This window comes from Geotrypetes seraphini, chromosome 9 (assembly GCF_902459505.1).
Source record: "Geotrypetes seraphini chromosome 9, aGeoSer1.1, whole genome shotgun sequence".
In the NCBI taxonomy this organism is placed as follows: Eukaryota; Metazoa; Chordata; class Amphibia; order Gymnophiona; family Dermophiidae; genus Geotrypetes; species Geotrypetes seraphini.
In genome coordinates this window covers 110,160,509-110,174,617 of record NC_047092.1, presented here as the reverse complement: position 1 = coordinate 110,174,617, position 14,109 = coordinate 110,160,509, and the positions used below count along the sequence as shown (strand labels likewise).

Sequence of the window (14,109 nt, the reverse complement as noted above, 5' to 3'; positions counted from 1 at the left end):
TGCAGCTATCACCATTTCAGTGCTAAAATAGGATCTAAATCCTGATTATGTGCAGGGCTGGATTACCCAATAGGCCAACTAGGCATGTGCCTAGGGCCCGAAATAGTCAAGGGGGCCTGCTGAAGGACGACATACCAGAAGGCAATGGGCCCCCATCCGACGACAACAATGCTGGCCCTCCCCCCAGTATCGACCGATGGCAATGCGGCCAATGAAGCTCGAAGAAGATCCCGCGATGACTGCATCTGCCGGAAGAAGTAAATGATGTCGGAGGGGGATGGACCGGCAGACGCAGTCATCACGGGATCTTCTTCGAGCTTCATTGGCTGCATTGCCGTTGGTCGATGCTGAGGAAGGGCCGGTGTTGTTGTCATCGGGCGGCGTTGTCGGCGGGCGGGGGCCCGTTGCCGGGTAGGGAGGGAAGAGGGGGGCCCATTGCCGTGGGGGGGCGTGTTGCCATTGCTGTGTGAAAAGGGTGGTAGAGGGAGAGAAAGGGGGCATATGCTGATGAAATTGGTATGGAGGGAAAGGGGGTAAACAAGGAGGAAGGATACTGGATGGAATTGGGTTGGATGGAAAGAAAGGGGGCAGATGCTGATAGAATTGGGGTGCAGGGAAAGGGGGAAAACAAGGGGGAAGGATACTGGATTGATTTAGGCTGGAGGGAAAGAAAGGGGGCAGATGCTGATGGAAGTGCGGGGAAGAGAGAGAAGAGTGAAATGCCAGACATGGGGGGTGTGGGTGTGGGAGAGGGAAGGGAAGAAGAGAGGAGAGAGATGCCAGATCATTGGAGGAGAGAATGGAAGAAGATGGATGCCAGACCAATGGGGATGAAGGGAAAGATGGAAGGGGAGGCATACAGTTTCTGGAAGTGACATAGGACAGGGTAGTTGGGAAGACAAATGGAGAGATGATAGACTGGGGTTGTGGGGAAGGGGGGAGAGATGCTGGATGAAAGGGTAGAGAAAAAGACAGATGGTGGATCTGGGGATGGTGGGGTCCATTGCCGAAGCTGTGGATATGGACATGAAAAAAAGGAAAGATGCCAGACCTCTGAATGAGGGAAGGGAAATGGAAGGGGAGGACAGAGATGGAAGATGGATGGTTAGCATGGAGAAAGAAGAAAACAACAAATGGGCAGGACACCCTGGCAAGCAAGTTATCAGAAGACAATCAAAGCCTGGGACCAACAAAAGATAGAAAAAATAATTTTATTTTCTGTTTTGTGATTACAATATTTATTTTGTTTACACCACAGAGCCAGTGTGGGGTTGGAGATGTTGTAACCCTATATGTCTGCTAAGACTAAGCCTTAGTCACTTAGGGGTCCTTTTATTAAGGTGCACATTTAGCGTGCACAAAATCAGTTAGTGTACTTTAATAAAAGGACCCCTAAGTATCTTAATTAAAAACTTGACCCGCAACTTAGCCTTTTTTTCAGATTTCGGTCCCTTATGTAATTGAATTTGACACCCCTGATGTAGAGTGAGGCACTTAGGCGATGTAAATTTGGTTATTAATATAGACTTATATTTTGGATAGTATTACTGCTTTACAATATATTTGAACGCTTTTATACATGTATTGAAAGGGTTCAGAGTTAATGTCTTGGGTAAGTAGGTGGGAAGTGGAAGGAAGGGGTTATGTTCACAGATGTTTGGGGGTTGCATAGAAGAAAAACTGTGCACTGGTATGCTAATCTTTGTTTGTTTTGAATTTAAAAAAAAGAAATATATGTGGAAATAAAAAAGTAAATAAGAAAACAGATAAATAGGGCGGGGTATGGGCGGGGCAGGCCCAGGGGGGCCCAGTGTACTTGTGTGCCTAGGGGCCCTCGAAGAATTAATCCTGCCCTGATTGTGAGTCATGGAGTAAAGAGTGTTGTTCAAGATGTTTAGTCAATTGAATATGAACCAGACCTTCCATGATTTTAACAAACAAGGGAATAGATGCTATTGGTCTGTAATTAGTAGGCAGAGAAATAGATTCCTTAGTATTTTTAATTATCGGGGTAATTATTATATTACCAGCATCTGAAGGAAATTTTCCTATATCCAAGGAATCAGTAATCCATTTAAATAACTTAAGTTTAAATTTTGAGGAAGCAACTATCATCAGATCTGGAGGGCAGGAATCAAGCCAACAGTATGATTTAGCATATTTGTGGAATAATTTTGAAAAATCGTGCCATTCTGGTTTGTCAAAATTAGATCAACATAGGTTGGCATGGACCTCTTCTTCATCATTAAAATTAAGGTTTAAGTCCACATTCAAAGGGCTAAATGAAAATGAAGATCTCAGGGATAATATCTTGGAACTAAAAAAATTGGCTAAGTTGTCTGAGGATGGGAGAGGTAACCAAGAAGATTGCTTCTTTTTTTGTCTCCGGATTCGGGGGGTGCTGGAAGAACGTGCCTATCAGGATGCCCGCCAAACGGCCTTGGCAGGAGTACACACAGAAGAGTTGGCGATGTGGGACAAGTTGGAAGATCTGGAGAACAGATCACAGCGGTGTAATCTCTGGATTCGGGGGGTGCCGGAAGAAAGTGCCTATCAGGATGCCCGCCAGACGGCCTTGGACATCTGTAAAGACATCCTCACTAGTGCTCTAGCAAGTGAGGGGTGGGTGCCGAAAATAGAAATAGAACGAGCACATCGGGCTTTGGGGCTCCCTAAATCCAACTTGCCCTGTGACATTGTTCTGTGCCTGGGCAGCTTTCGGGTGGAGAAAATATTCCATGCAGCGCGGAAGCAGAGGAATTACAAATGGAATAATTTGAGGGTGGACATTTATCAGGATGTGGCGGCTGCAACCTTGCGAAAGCGGAAGGATATGCAATCGGTGACCACCTATCTCCGCAGAGAGGGCTTCAGATATCGGTGTCTTTATCCATTTGCCTTGGCACTGACGGTGGGGAGAGCGATGAGACGGGTTCATACAGTGGCAGAGGCCTGGTCGGTGCTACAAGAACTAGGTGCTCCTAACCTTCCTGAGAGGGGACCTGCTGGAGAGCGCGGGGAGGAGAGAGCTGGACCTTCCGGATGGCGGTGACAGATCAGAGGAGCTACAGCACGGAGTGCTGTGAGCAGTGAGCCACCGGGACAGCCCACGTGAGAGCATTGCTGACACCACTGGATTTACCTGTTGGCCTAGGTGGCTTCTGCTGATCAGAGGCCGTGGGGGGTTGGGCAGGGGGAGTGTGCTGGGTGTGTGTGTTTTCGGGAGGGTTGGAAGATACGTCGGGGAGTCTGTGTGCGGAGGGGATTCGGCCCCTGCCCACCAGCCCCAAGCCCAACATTTCTCCTTCTATCACCCCTCTCCAGCACCATGCCACATCTCTCCCACCATTCCCTTCACCACTATGTCCAACATTCCTCCCTCTTGCATCCATTTCAATCTGTCCTACTGTTCCCTTTCCATCACAATATTTCTCCCTCTCATCTGTTCCTCACTCCCTCCCTATGACCAAAAATTCAACTTTCTTCCTTTCCTCATGTACACAACCATCTCTTTCCTTCTCACTGACACACCCACCCATGCTTAAGCCCTCCCTCCAACGTCAGCGATGACATCAGGGAAGACTTCCGGTTGGCTATGTGTGCTGCTGCAGGGCAGGTAGAAAAAGAAGACGAGCCTCACGGCTCGAGTTGCATCGAATTCCGTGGGATCCCAAAGACCATGAGGGGCGTCCCCACAGGATCCCTGCAACCCGAGGGGGCGTCCCCATGGAATCCCCGTGACCCGTGGGTCCCGCGGGATTCCCGTTGTCCCCGGTCCCGTGCAGCTCTCTAGTTACAACCAGCCAAGGACTACCAGATCATCTAGGTTAAATGGGAGGGGGAATTGCAGATTAATTTGGGACATCGGGATATAGCCCGTGCCTTAAGGGCAATGCCTGGGGTGATCCCTGTGTGCTTGTTTGCGAGAAACGTATTATAGGGTGACCTTACGCACCTATTACAATCATACACAGTTGTATTACAGTGGAGGTCTCCCTTCACCACTGTGTCATAAATGTGGGACAGGGGAATACACTTTGGGACATGCCTTTTGGTCCTGCCCCATTATCCAGTGCTTCTGGAGGCGTGTAATCTCTTACATGTCAGGGTTAATTGGGAGAACCTTGCTTAGTACTCCGGCCTACTTTGTCTTGGATTTGTCAGAGGCTTTTGGTCATTTGCCTAGGGGGCATCGGGCTGTGTAGGAAGATGAGTTTACTAGCTAGGAAATGTATTCTTCAGTGCTGGACAGTCCCTGACCCTCCAGCATTTTGGCATTGGCGGAATCAATTGCATCAGTTGGCCACCTGGGAGGCACGGGATATCGGAGGAGCTAGGATGTGAAAGATGTTGTTCTTGAATATCTGGGAGCTGTATCTGCAAGCCTTGCATCCAAAGGGTCGCAGTGAGGTTTTAATATGGGTGTCCTAATCTGGGCACTCAGTATGTAGGGCTGGGAGAGCAATGGTGAGTACTGGGGGGGTAGGGGAGGGGGGGATTGAACAGTTCTGGAACTCAGTCATGGATATGATAAGTGGGGGGAGGGGGTGGTGTGGCATCTTCGGGGCTCATAAGAGTCCAGGGCCTTGGAGTGCCTTTCCGCCCTCATTAGTCTTGCTCGCCCTATGTAGAGTCGGAAGGGGGGGAGTTTGGTTGCTGTTACTCTTCTTCTGTACATGCTTGTTATATTATTGTATATGATGCATCATTGTTTGTACTGTGCACCCTTGGGGTGCCCTGGCGTCGTATTTGCTGTTGTTTGCATCAATAAAAATTGTTTGAACCTAAAATTTAATATTGATAGGATAAGATTAATTATGTTTAAAAAAATAAAGATAAAAGCACAGATTAAGAGATGAATTTATCAAATAATATTGTCTTGATTTCTTTTCTAAAAGCGCCATAGGACAACATGGCTCCGCTGATATAATTACCCAACCAGGACTGTTGCTTGCTTGCTTGAAAAGCAAGCATCCTATCTAAATAAGACCTGAGTTTACAGCCTAAAATCTTCGGGTAAGCAAATAGGTTGCAGTTCCTGGTTATCCGCATAGGGTTATATAACACAAAATGAGATAGCAGGTATGTAGGTGCCAATCCCCAAACTGACTTGAAACAGAGGCATGAGAATTTAAACATTACTCGTGCCTCCACTGGCAACCAGTGCAGTGATCGGTAATAAGGACTGATATGATCACTTTTGTTTAATCAGAATATCAGACGAAAAGCAGTGTTCTGCACTATTCTTAATTTTTTCACAACTTTCTTCAGTGCTCCCAAGTAGACAATATTACAGTAGTCCAATATGCATAATACCAATGCCTGCACCAACAGTCTAAATAAACGCTAATAAATTAAAATAATTTTTATAGACTTTAACTTCCATAATATAAAAAAGCACTTTTTCACCACCAAATTGGTGTGCTCTACCAAAGTTAAGTGGGAGTCTAAGGTGACTCCCAATATTTTTATAGATTTTAAAATTGGATAGTCATGACCATTCAGGTGAAGCGATGTCTTAGTTATTTTGTCATTTGGACTTGCTAAAAAGATTTTTGTCTTTTCTGTATTCAATTTTAGTTTAAAATTGGTTGTCCATTGTTCTAATTCAGACATAATATAAGAGATTTGTTCTAAAATTTATTTTGTTATGTTATTCAAAGGAATTAAAATGGAAATATCATCAGTATATATGTAAAAGATTAAATTTAGCTTCTGCAATAAATGTCCTAGAGATGAAATGTATATATTAAATAGCGTGGGTGATAACGGGGAGCCTTGAGGTACCCCTGAAGGATTACTCCAGAAATGGTAGTATTTTCCATCACTCACCACTCGATAGGATCAGTGGCGTACCAAGAGGGGGCGGGGAGAGGAGCGTCCGCCCTGGGTGCAGCCTTAGGGGGGGTGCACAGCTGGCCAGGTCCCCTTACCTTTGTGGTGCTTCCCCCCCGCCCGCCCAACCGACAACAGGCCCGGTCCAACAAACCTCCCTGCCCTGTGACCACGAGTCTAAATTACCTTCTTACAGCAGCTGGAGCATTGAAGCTGCGTGTGACAGCCGTAAAGGTCATCTCTGATGCAACCGGAAGTTGCATCAGATAAGACCTTTACGGCAGCCATATGCAACTACAATGCTCTGGCTGCTGTAAGAAGGTAATTTAGAAGGTTTGTCGGACCGGGCCTGTTGTCGGTTGGTCGGGCGGGCGGGCGGGGGAAGCGCCACGAAGGTAAGGGGCAGGGAGGGAGAAAGGGAGGAAAGGTGGAGTGGAGAGGAAAAGACGCTTAAGGGAAATGGGTAAAACAGAGGGGGGAGAAGGACGCTGAAAGCACATGGGGAAGACAGGGGGGAGAAGGATGCTGAAAGCACATGGGGAAGACAGGGGGGAGAAGGATGCTGAAAGCACATGGGGAAGACAGGGGTGGAGAAGGACACTAAAAAGACATGGGGAAGATAGAGGGGGGAGAAAGACGCTGAAAGCACATGGGGAAGACAGAGGGGAAAGAAGGACACTTACAGGACATGGGGGAGAAGGACGCTGAAAGGAAATGGGGAAGAGAGAGTGGGGAGAAGATGCTGAAGGGAAATGGGGAAGAGAAAGTGGGGAGAAGACGCTGAAGGGAAATGGGGAAGAGAGAGTGGGGAGAAGACGCTGGCAGGGAAGAAGACAGAGATGCCAGACTATGGGGGGAGCGGAGGGAAGAAGATGGGTGCCAGACCAATTTGGAAGGGGGGGGAGAAAGGGAGAGGCACAGTAACAGAGCAAATGGAAGACACAGAGAGAAGAGAGACAGTGGATGGAAGGAATTGAATGAGAACATGAGGAAAGCAGAAACCAGGCAACAAAGGTAGAAAAATAATTCTATTTCTTTTTTTTTTTTTTGCTTCAGGATAAAGTAATATATTAGTTGTGTTGATAAAAATTTATAAACAAAGCCCTGCCAGCTGGACATCTTTCTCCAGTTCAGTAGCTAGAACTTTGATTTATAAGGAAGGAATAAGCTAAATATTGCAGTACTGAGGCTTGTATGGATGCTGCGGTGACGGGGCGGTGAATGGGATGGTGGTGACGGAGCGGTGAAGGGGACGGAGCGGTGAAGGGGACAGATTTTTTTCCCCGTGTCATTCTCTAGTGCTCATGTCAAAAGCTTACCTCTGACTCAGCTTCCTGTTTCCGCTTTTGACTGAGCACCGCGTTGCCGATCTGAAGTTCTGTTAATGCCAGGGGTAGAAGGAAGCCCGTTGCCGATCTTAAGTGTCATCGCCGGGGGGAGGTTGCAGATCTTGTTGCCAAAATCGGAAAGCTGAGGAAGGGCCTGTGGTGGAAGGAGAGATTGAGAGAAGGGGGCAGATCATGGAAGTGGGGAGAAAGGGGAGAGAGAAGAGGGCAGATGATGGAAGTAGGGAGAAGGAGCAGATGATGGAAGTGGGGAGAGAGAAGAGGGCAGATGATGGGGGAAAAGGATTGAGTTAGGGAAATACTAGAGGGGTGAGGGAAAGAGGTGGCGAGCTGTAGGTAGACAGTAAAAAAGGAAATTGATGAGAGGGTAGTAAGAACGTAATCTAGATGGATGCAGAAAATAAATTGGAAAGGAAAATGAGGGAAGAAAGGGATTGCAGAAGAGAGGTGTGGGAGAGGGAAGGAGAGGAGAGAGATGCCAGCCCAACGGGGGTGAAAGGAGAGATGGAAGGGAGAGGCATATAGTTTCTGGAAGGGGCATAGAAGGAGAGAAGATGCCATATAGGGAGGGGCAGAGAGATGGCAGACAGTGGATGGAAGAAAAACAGTAACAAGAAGATGAGGAAAGCAGAAGCCAGAGAAGACAAAGGTAGAACAAAAAATTTCTATTTATTTATTGCTTTAGGAGACATGTGTCACTGTTTCTGTGGTGTTGTATTTTATGCAGAGTCCAACTTCTTGCTGGTTCAATTTAACCTTTGTCTATGTATGTCTATTTTATCCCCCCTTTTACAAAACTGTGGAGCGTTTTTTTAGCGCTAGCCGTGGTGGTAGCAGCTCTGATGCTTAGAATTCTATGAGCGTCAGAGCTGTTACCACCATGGCTAAAATCCACACTACAGTTTTGTAAAAGGGGGAGGGGTTAGTTTGTGATGACATATTCCATACTAGGCAAAGGTGTTTTGTGTGTTCGAAAGACATGGTTTTTTGTTAGGATTGACGGTGTAGGATTGATCTGTACTAGTCTGGCTTGTTTAGTTTTACAATGGGTGTATTGATGTACTGCTCACTGCAATATGTAAGATGCTGCCTTTTCCTAGGTACTCATGTGTGACGTGTGGCTTGTTACTAAAAATGATGGGCCCCAGGTGTCACATATGCTAGGTACGCCACTGGATAGGATCTTTTTTATAAAAAAAAACCCTGAAACCAATTCCAGGTTCTTCCCGAGAGTCCCATTTCATCTAAGCAGTGTAAGATTATTTTATTAATCATCTAAGCAGTGTAACATTATTTCATTAATCACTTTCCTGGTGCCCTCCCCCCTTTATAGGTGAAGAACTAATCTATCTGGATCCCCACACCACACAGCCTGCAGTGGAGCCGAGCAACAACTGCTTTATCCCAGATGAGAGCTTCCATTGCCAACACCCACCATGCAGAATGAGGATTTCAGACCTTGACCCTTCCATTGCAGTAGTATGTATACTCTACCTGGCTAAAAACATTCTCTCTCTCTCTCTATCTCTCTCTCTCCGAGTGCTTTGCAATATGAGCACAACATTCGCAAAATCGGTGCCTCGGAAAGCGAGCTTGACTCAATTTACGGGCACACACTCCTCCGCAATCCAGCATCCCCCACCCGCTCACTGAGAATCTCGGAGAGAGTGAGACTAGAAGGCCTTGAGCATGTGCAGATGCTCAAGGCCCAGCAAAAGGAAGATGGCAGATCTTCGGGTACCGGCATGTCCTGTGCAACGTGTTTGGGTGGGTGGGTGCGTGGGGGATGCCAAATCATGGCAGAGGGGGCAACGCGAGCGGAGGGGATGTGGAGCAGCGCCGGTGGCCTCGGGGGGTGGGGGAGGGTAAGGTGGAGCAGTGCCGCTGGCCTCGGGGGGTGGGGGTGGGTTGGAACTCATCAAGCGAGTTTCCCTTAGTTCCTATGGGGAAACTCGCTTTGATATATGAGTACTTTGGTTTATGAGCATGCTTCTGGAACGAATTATGCTCATAAACCATGGTTCCACTGTATATACCTGTGTGGGTGTGTGTGTGTATATATATTCAAATATATATATATATATATAAGTGTGTGTGTATATATGTATATACAGTGTGTGTGTGTGTGTGTATGTATATATATATATATATATATATATATATATATATATCTTAAATAATAAAATGCTAGCCCGCGCATGCGCACTCGTGATGCGTGTTCCCTGATCCATTTTCTGTCGGGATGTAGCCGCACGAGTGCGCATGCGCGCTTACTAGGTCACTGGCAGAAGACGAACCGTCACAGAGGGAGTGAACGCGGAGTCCTGCTGTCCCTCAAACGTAAGTCTCCTCCTTTGCCCGACTCCGGCCTCTGCTCCTCACCAGTCCTGCCTTCGGTCCTGTCCCTGTTAAACCGGCTGCCAATAACAAAGCCAGGGTTCTTCCCTTTTGCCAAATTGCTAAAGGCTCTGCCAGTCTCGATCCTGCCCATCTCTGAAGTTACTTCCTGATTTTGAGGGGCGAGATCGAGACCGGCAAAGCCTATAGCGATTTAGCAAGAGGGAAAGCCCCCCGTGATGTCTGGCTTCTTTATTGCCAGCAGGTTTAGTGGGACCGAGACAGGACCGAAGGCAGGGCTGCTCACAATCCAGATGTACCGCTGGCTCATCACTCCCCCCTCCTTCCAGCGGCCGGCAAACAACATGGAGGACTGCTTCCGGGAGGAATCGGATTCCAGCCTTATATGTCAGGCCTGACTCACGACTCCATTGGAAGAAGCAAGGAGTAAAAGGTGATGGGCGGAGAGAGAGATGAGGTGTTGGAGGAAAGAGGGGAGAGGATATGCTGGATTGAGGGAGCAAGACAGATACTGGTTAGAAGACTGAAAATAAAGGGGGAAGAGAGAGAAAGAGAAGATGCTGGAAGGGAGGAGTTAGCAAAAAAAAACAAAAAACAAAAAAACAACAACTCCCAAAAAAACAAACAACTGGAGAAATAGAAGCAGATAGAGATGCAGAAAAATAAATGGAGGAAAACTGAAAGATAAGGTTAAAGTCAGAGATGGATGTAGGAGAGGAAGTGAAGACAGAAATGAGAGAAGAGCCAGATAGACTGCAAACCCTGGTAAGAAAATTGAGAGAAGAGAGAAGAAACTGGGATAAACATGAATAAAATGGCCAGACAATAAAAGTAGACTGCTTTCTTTTTATATTCCAAAGTGTATAGTTTTTTTTCTCTTTCTCTGGTGTTGAACTGCATATTGCTGGACAGGGGGAGCAGGAAGAGGTGCTGATGGACAGGGGGGGGAATGAAGGGAGGCCTACTGCTGGACAGGGGGAGCAGGAAGAGGTGCTGATGGACGAGGGAGCAGGAAGAGGGGGGAAGTAAAATAAAGGGAGAAGGGCTGCTGTTGGATAAGGTGAGCAGTGATGGGGTGGGGGAGGACACGGGGGAGGTAAAAGGAAGGGAGAATGAACAGGAGGAGCAGACAAGGGGTGGTGATGGACAGCCAAGGAAAAAAAAGAAAGAAAGAAACATAGAAATACAGAAAGCGGCTAAGGAGAGAGAAAAAGAAATAAAGACAGACACACACACATATTCTAGCACCTGTTAATTTAACGGGCTATAAGACTAGTATATATATAATATTCCAGTCTTTCCAGTATATAAATGTATATACTATTCTAGTCTTTCTAACCACTGTACTCCAGGCAGCTGTTCATAATCAATTAAACCAATTTCTACTAATTGTAAAAATGCAGCATTCCACTTTTATAATCCGTAAATTTTAGTACGCTGCGTTTATTGCTGAATACATATGTGCAAACAATCCAAAACTGCAGATATGTACACGATGCAGGCAAATTTTATTGTGACAAATAAATTATGTCTAAAAACCTTTTTACCAAGCGAGGGACCCAACACGGTCCGTGTTTCGGACAACCTTCATCAGGGGTCCTATTAGGTACAGATATGATACAAAATACAATATTAAAATTATTATACAATGTGAACTATTATATAAAATATTTATAAAAACATTTATAAAAACCTTTTAATCTTGTTTGTGCATAAAACAAGTTATAAGAGGAAAGAAGAACCGCATATGTGCTGCATGATTCAAGTGTAGTACATGACTACCATAACGGATAACTCAAAACGTTATGGAGATAACATAATGTTCATTTGGCAACGTGAAAATCTGATGTCGCAGATGTTTATGAGAGCCAATGAATGTTATAATCAAACAGTGTGTGTCATAGACAGTGTAACGCTTTTTTGTTTGGGGGGCCTCAAACCCCACCCAATCTCTGCCCCAGACCCCGCCCCCATAATAGTACTAATTGTAATACAATTTTTTCCATTCATTTTTCAAATATACACACACAATATAATCTTATTAACAATACGTAATGGTGGGATGCAGCTCTGTGCTCTAAATGCAAACAGGCTTCCTGCATTCCTTTTTGGAGTGTCCTGAACTCACCATATGGAACTCTTCCTTTACGCAGCTTCAATTGGTCTTGCAGCGTTACCTGGAGTGGGATTATAAAACACTGCTTCTTGGTGATCAAACCCTGCTGGAAGCACAGGGCCTCACTGTACCTCAGCACCACTTTATCTATTTGACCTTGCTCACGGTTAAATGAACGATTCTACAGTATTGGACACAGGAGGGGGCTGTTCCCTTGAACTGCTGGCTCAATCAGATGTCAGAGCTGGCACATTTTGAGCTCTGCTATCATAAATGTTCTACCAGTCCGGAGGTCCGGGCATACCTGGCTTTATGGAGAATGTTCTTGCAGTTAGCGGGGACAACAAAAACAAGAGGTCATCCAGAAAAACTGAGAGGGGACAGATTCAAAACGAATGCAAGGAAGTTTTTCTTCACTCAGAGGGTGGTGGACACCTGGATCACGCTTCCAAAGGAGGTAATAGGACAGAGTACAATACTGGGTTTCAAAAAGGGACTGGATGACTTCTTGGAAGCGAAAGGGATTGCAGGGTATAGATAGAAGGTTACTCTACAGGACAAAAGCGAAAAGCGTATGTGAGTTTTAGGGTAGGAGCACTTTCAGGTCCTGGACCTGAGGGGCCGCCGCGTGAGCGGACTGCCTGGCACGATGGACCTCCGGTCTGACCCGACAGAGACAATTCTTATGTTCTTATGTACCTCTAGTCTCTCGCCATGAGGAGGGGAGATAGGGGGGGGGGGTGTTTGACTGGGGAGGATGTGTGGTGCATGAATTACTATATGATTGGTTTGTGTTGGCTGGTGTGGGTGTTGTATCTTGAGTAGGGGATTCTTCGGGATAGGCAATAGGCATTGAAAATATTTCTGGGGTCAAATGGGGGAACCGGGCTGTTCTTGTGATTGGTGAGTTATGAGAGCGCCGTCGGGAGCTATCTGCCGCTCATTGTTTCCTTGCTCCTGAACTGAGGAGCTTGTTGTGCTCTGTATCCCCACACATTCATTGTTTTTTTTGTTATGCTCTGGATGGGAGTTGTGGGCTCCTCTTTCTTTTTGTTTTTTTTCTCTTTTGACTGCACATATTGTGGTTTTTATACCATTACTGTGTTCTCTGATGGCGATGCTGATTGTATTGTTTTACAATGTACACGGCAGCTTTTGTTTGCATCTGTATTTCTTGTATGCCCTTTGTTACTCTGGGTGACCTCAATAAACATGATTTCCAAAAAAACCCCAAAAAACCAATACATAATGGTTAACCACAAAATTAAACTGCACAAAGCACACTATACATATGCTTCTCAACATTCATTCCTACCAGAACACAGATAACCCCTATGCAAATACAGGACCACAAACTAAAAATATTAATATATATAAACAAAACCCTAAGATTCAAGACTCTGCATGCAGTACGACCCCAGAGAAATAGAAACAAATGCATTTTTTCCTTAACAGTGTAAAATATAGACAGCAGATGTAATTTCTCAAAACTGACACAATTCAATCACTAAACTGAAAATAAAATCATTTCCCCTACCTTTGTTGCCTGGTGATTTTGGTTTTCAAACCATCTTTCCCAATCTCTGGCTGCACTTCCTTCTGTCTGTGCTCTTAACTGTGTATCCAGGGCCACCTTATACATTTGCTGGTTTTCTCTCCTTCACTTTCTGCCATACATCCATCTTTTTACTTGAGTGGTTTTAGAGATACTATTTAATGATGAAGTCAGAAAGAAGTTAATAGACAAAAGTACAACTGACCTCTTAAATGAAATCAGCCTATAGAGAGTGATCAAAAAAATATGTATAAAAATGCTCAGAGAAATGAAACTCTGAAGGGAAGGCTGAAAACCCCCCCTTGGGTAAAGAGTTTACCTTCCAGTCATTGTCATTTCTTAAAAAATCTATGATCACATTCTCAAAGGCTGTTGGTTGAATAAGTTACAATTCTTAGAATTTTAAAGTCTTTCAAATGTTTGCGGAGGCTTAATAAATTTCTCCTTTTCTCCTTGTATCAAACATGCAACTGTCGCTACACTTGAACTAAGAAAGCTATCACTTAGCTCATATACAGGGTTTGTGGGGTCCCAACGTGGCCCCGTTTCGATCCCTGCTTCAGGAGATCCGAAATAGTTTCTTTCCAAAGAGAGTTCATGAGTGCTACAAGTGATGGTAGTTCTGTAAAACTTCGTGACTTGCAAAACACATCTGAAAATAAGGTGAAGTAAAACTTTGTCAAGTGCGAATAAGACACCTTAATGCTCACACGAGACAATATATCTCATACTTCTTCATGCGGCTGGGAATGGTTAACGCAAAAAATACAAGACGTACATACCGCTTCTGAAAGATTCTGGCCGAGTCGATTCTGAGTCTTCCAACCGCCGGACCAAGACGGAACTGCTAGTGTGCTTTATTGAAGAGGGCGTCATGCTGAATGAAATCAGTGTAGAGA

At 45.4% G+C, this 14,109-nt stretch overlaps 1 protein-coding gene across 10 annotated transcripts in view; it reads left to right on the top strand.

The window, feature by feature from the left end:
• ATG4B (autophagy related 4B cysteine peptidase) overlaps positions 1-14,109 on the top strand; it is a 669,563-nt gene that overhangs the window by 500,407 nt on the left and 155,047 nt on the right. For all 10 annotated transcript variants that reach the window (XM_033957652.1, XM_033957647.1, XM_033957650.1 and 7 more), the window contains one exon: positions 8,515-8,660. In XM_033957652.1, the coding sequence (XP_033813543.1) occupies positions 8,515-8,660 (146 nt within the window). The remainder of the gene's footprint in view (positions 1-8,514; positions 8,661-14,109) is intronic.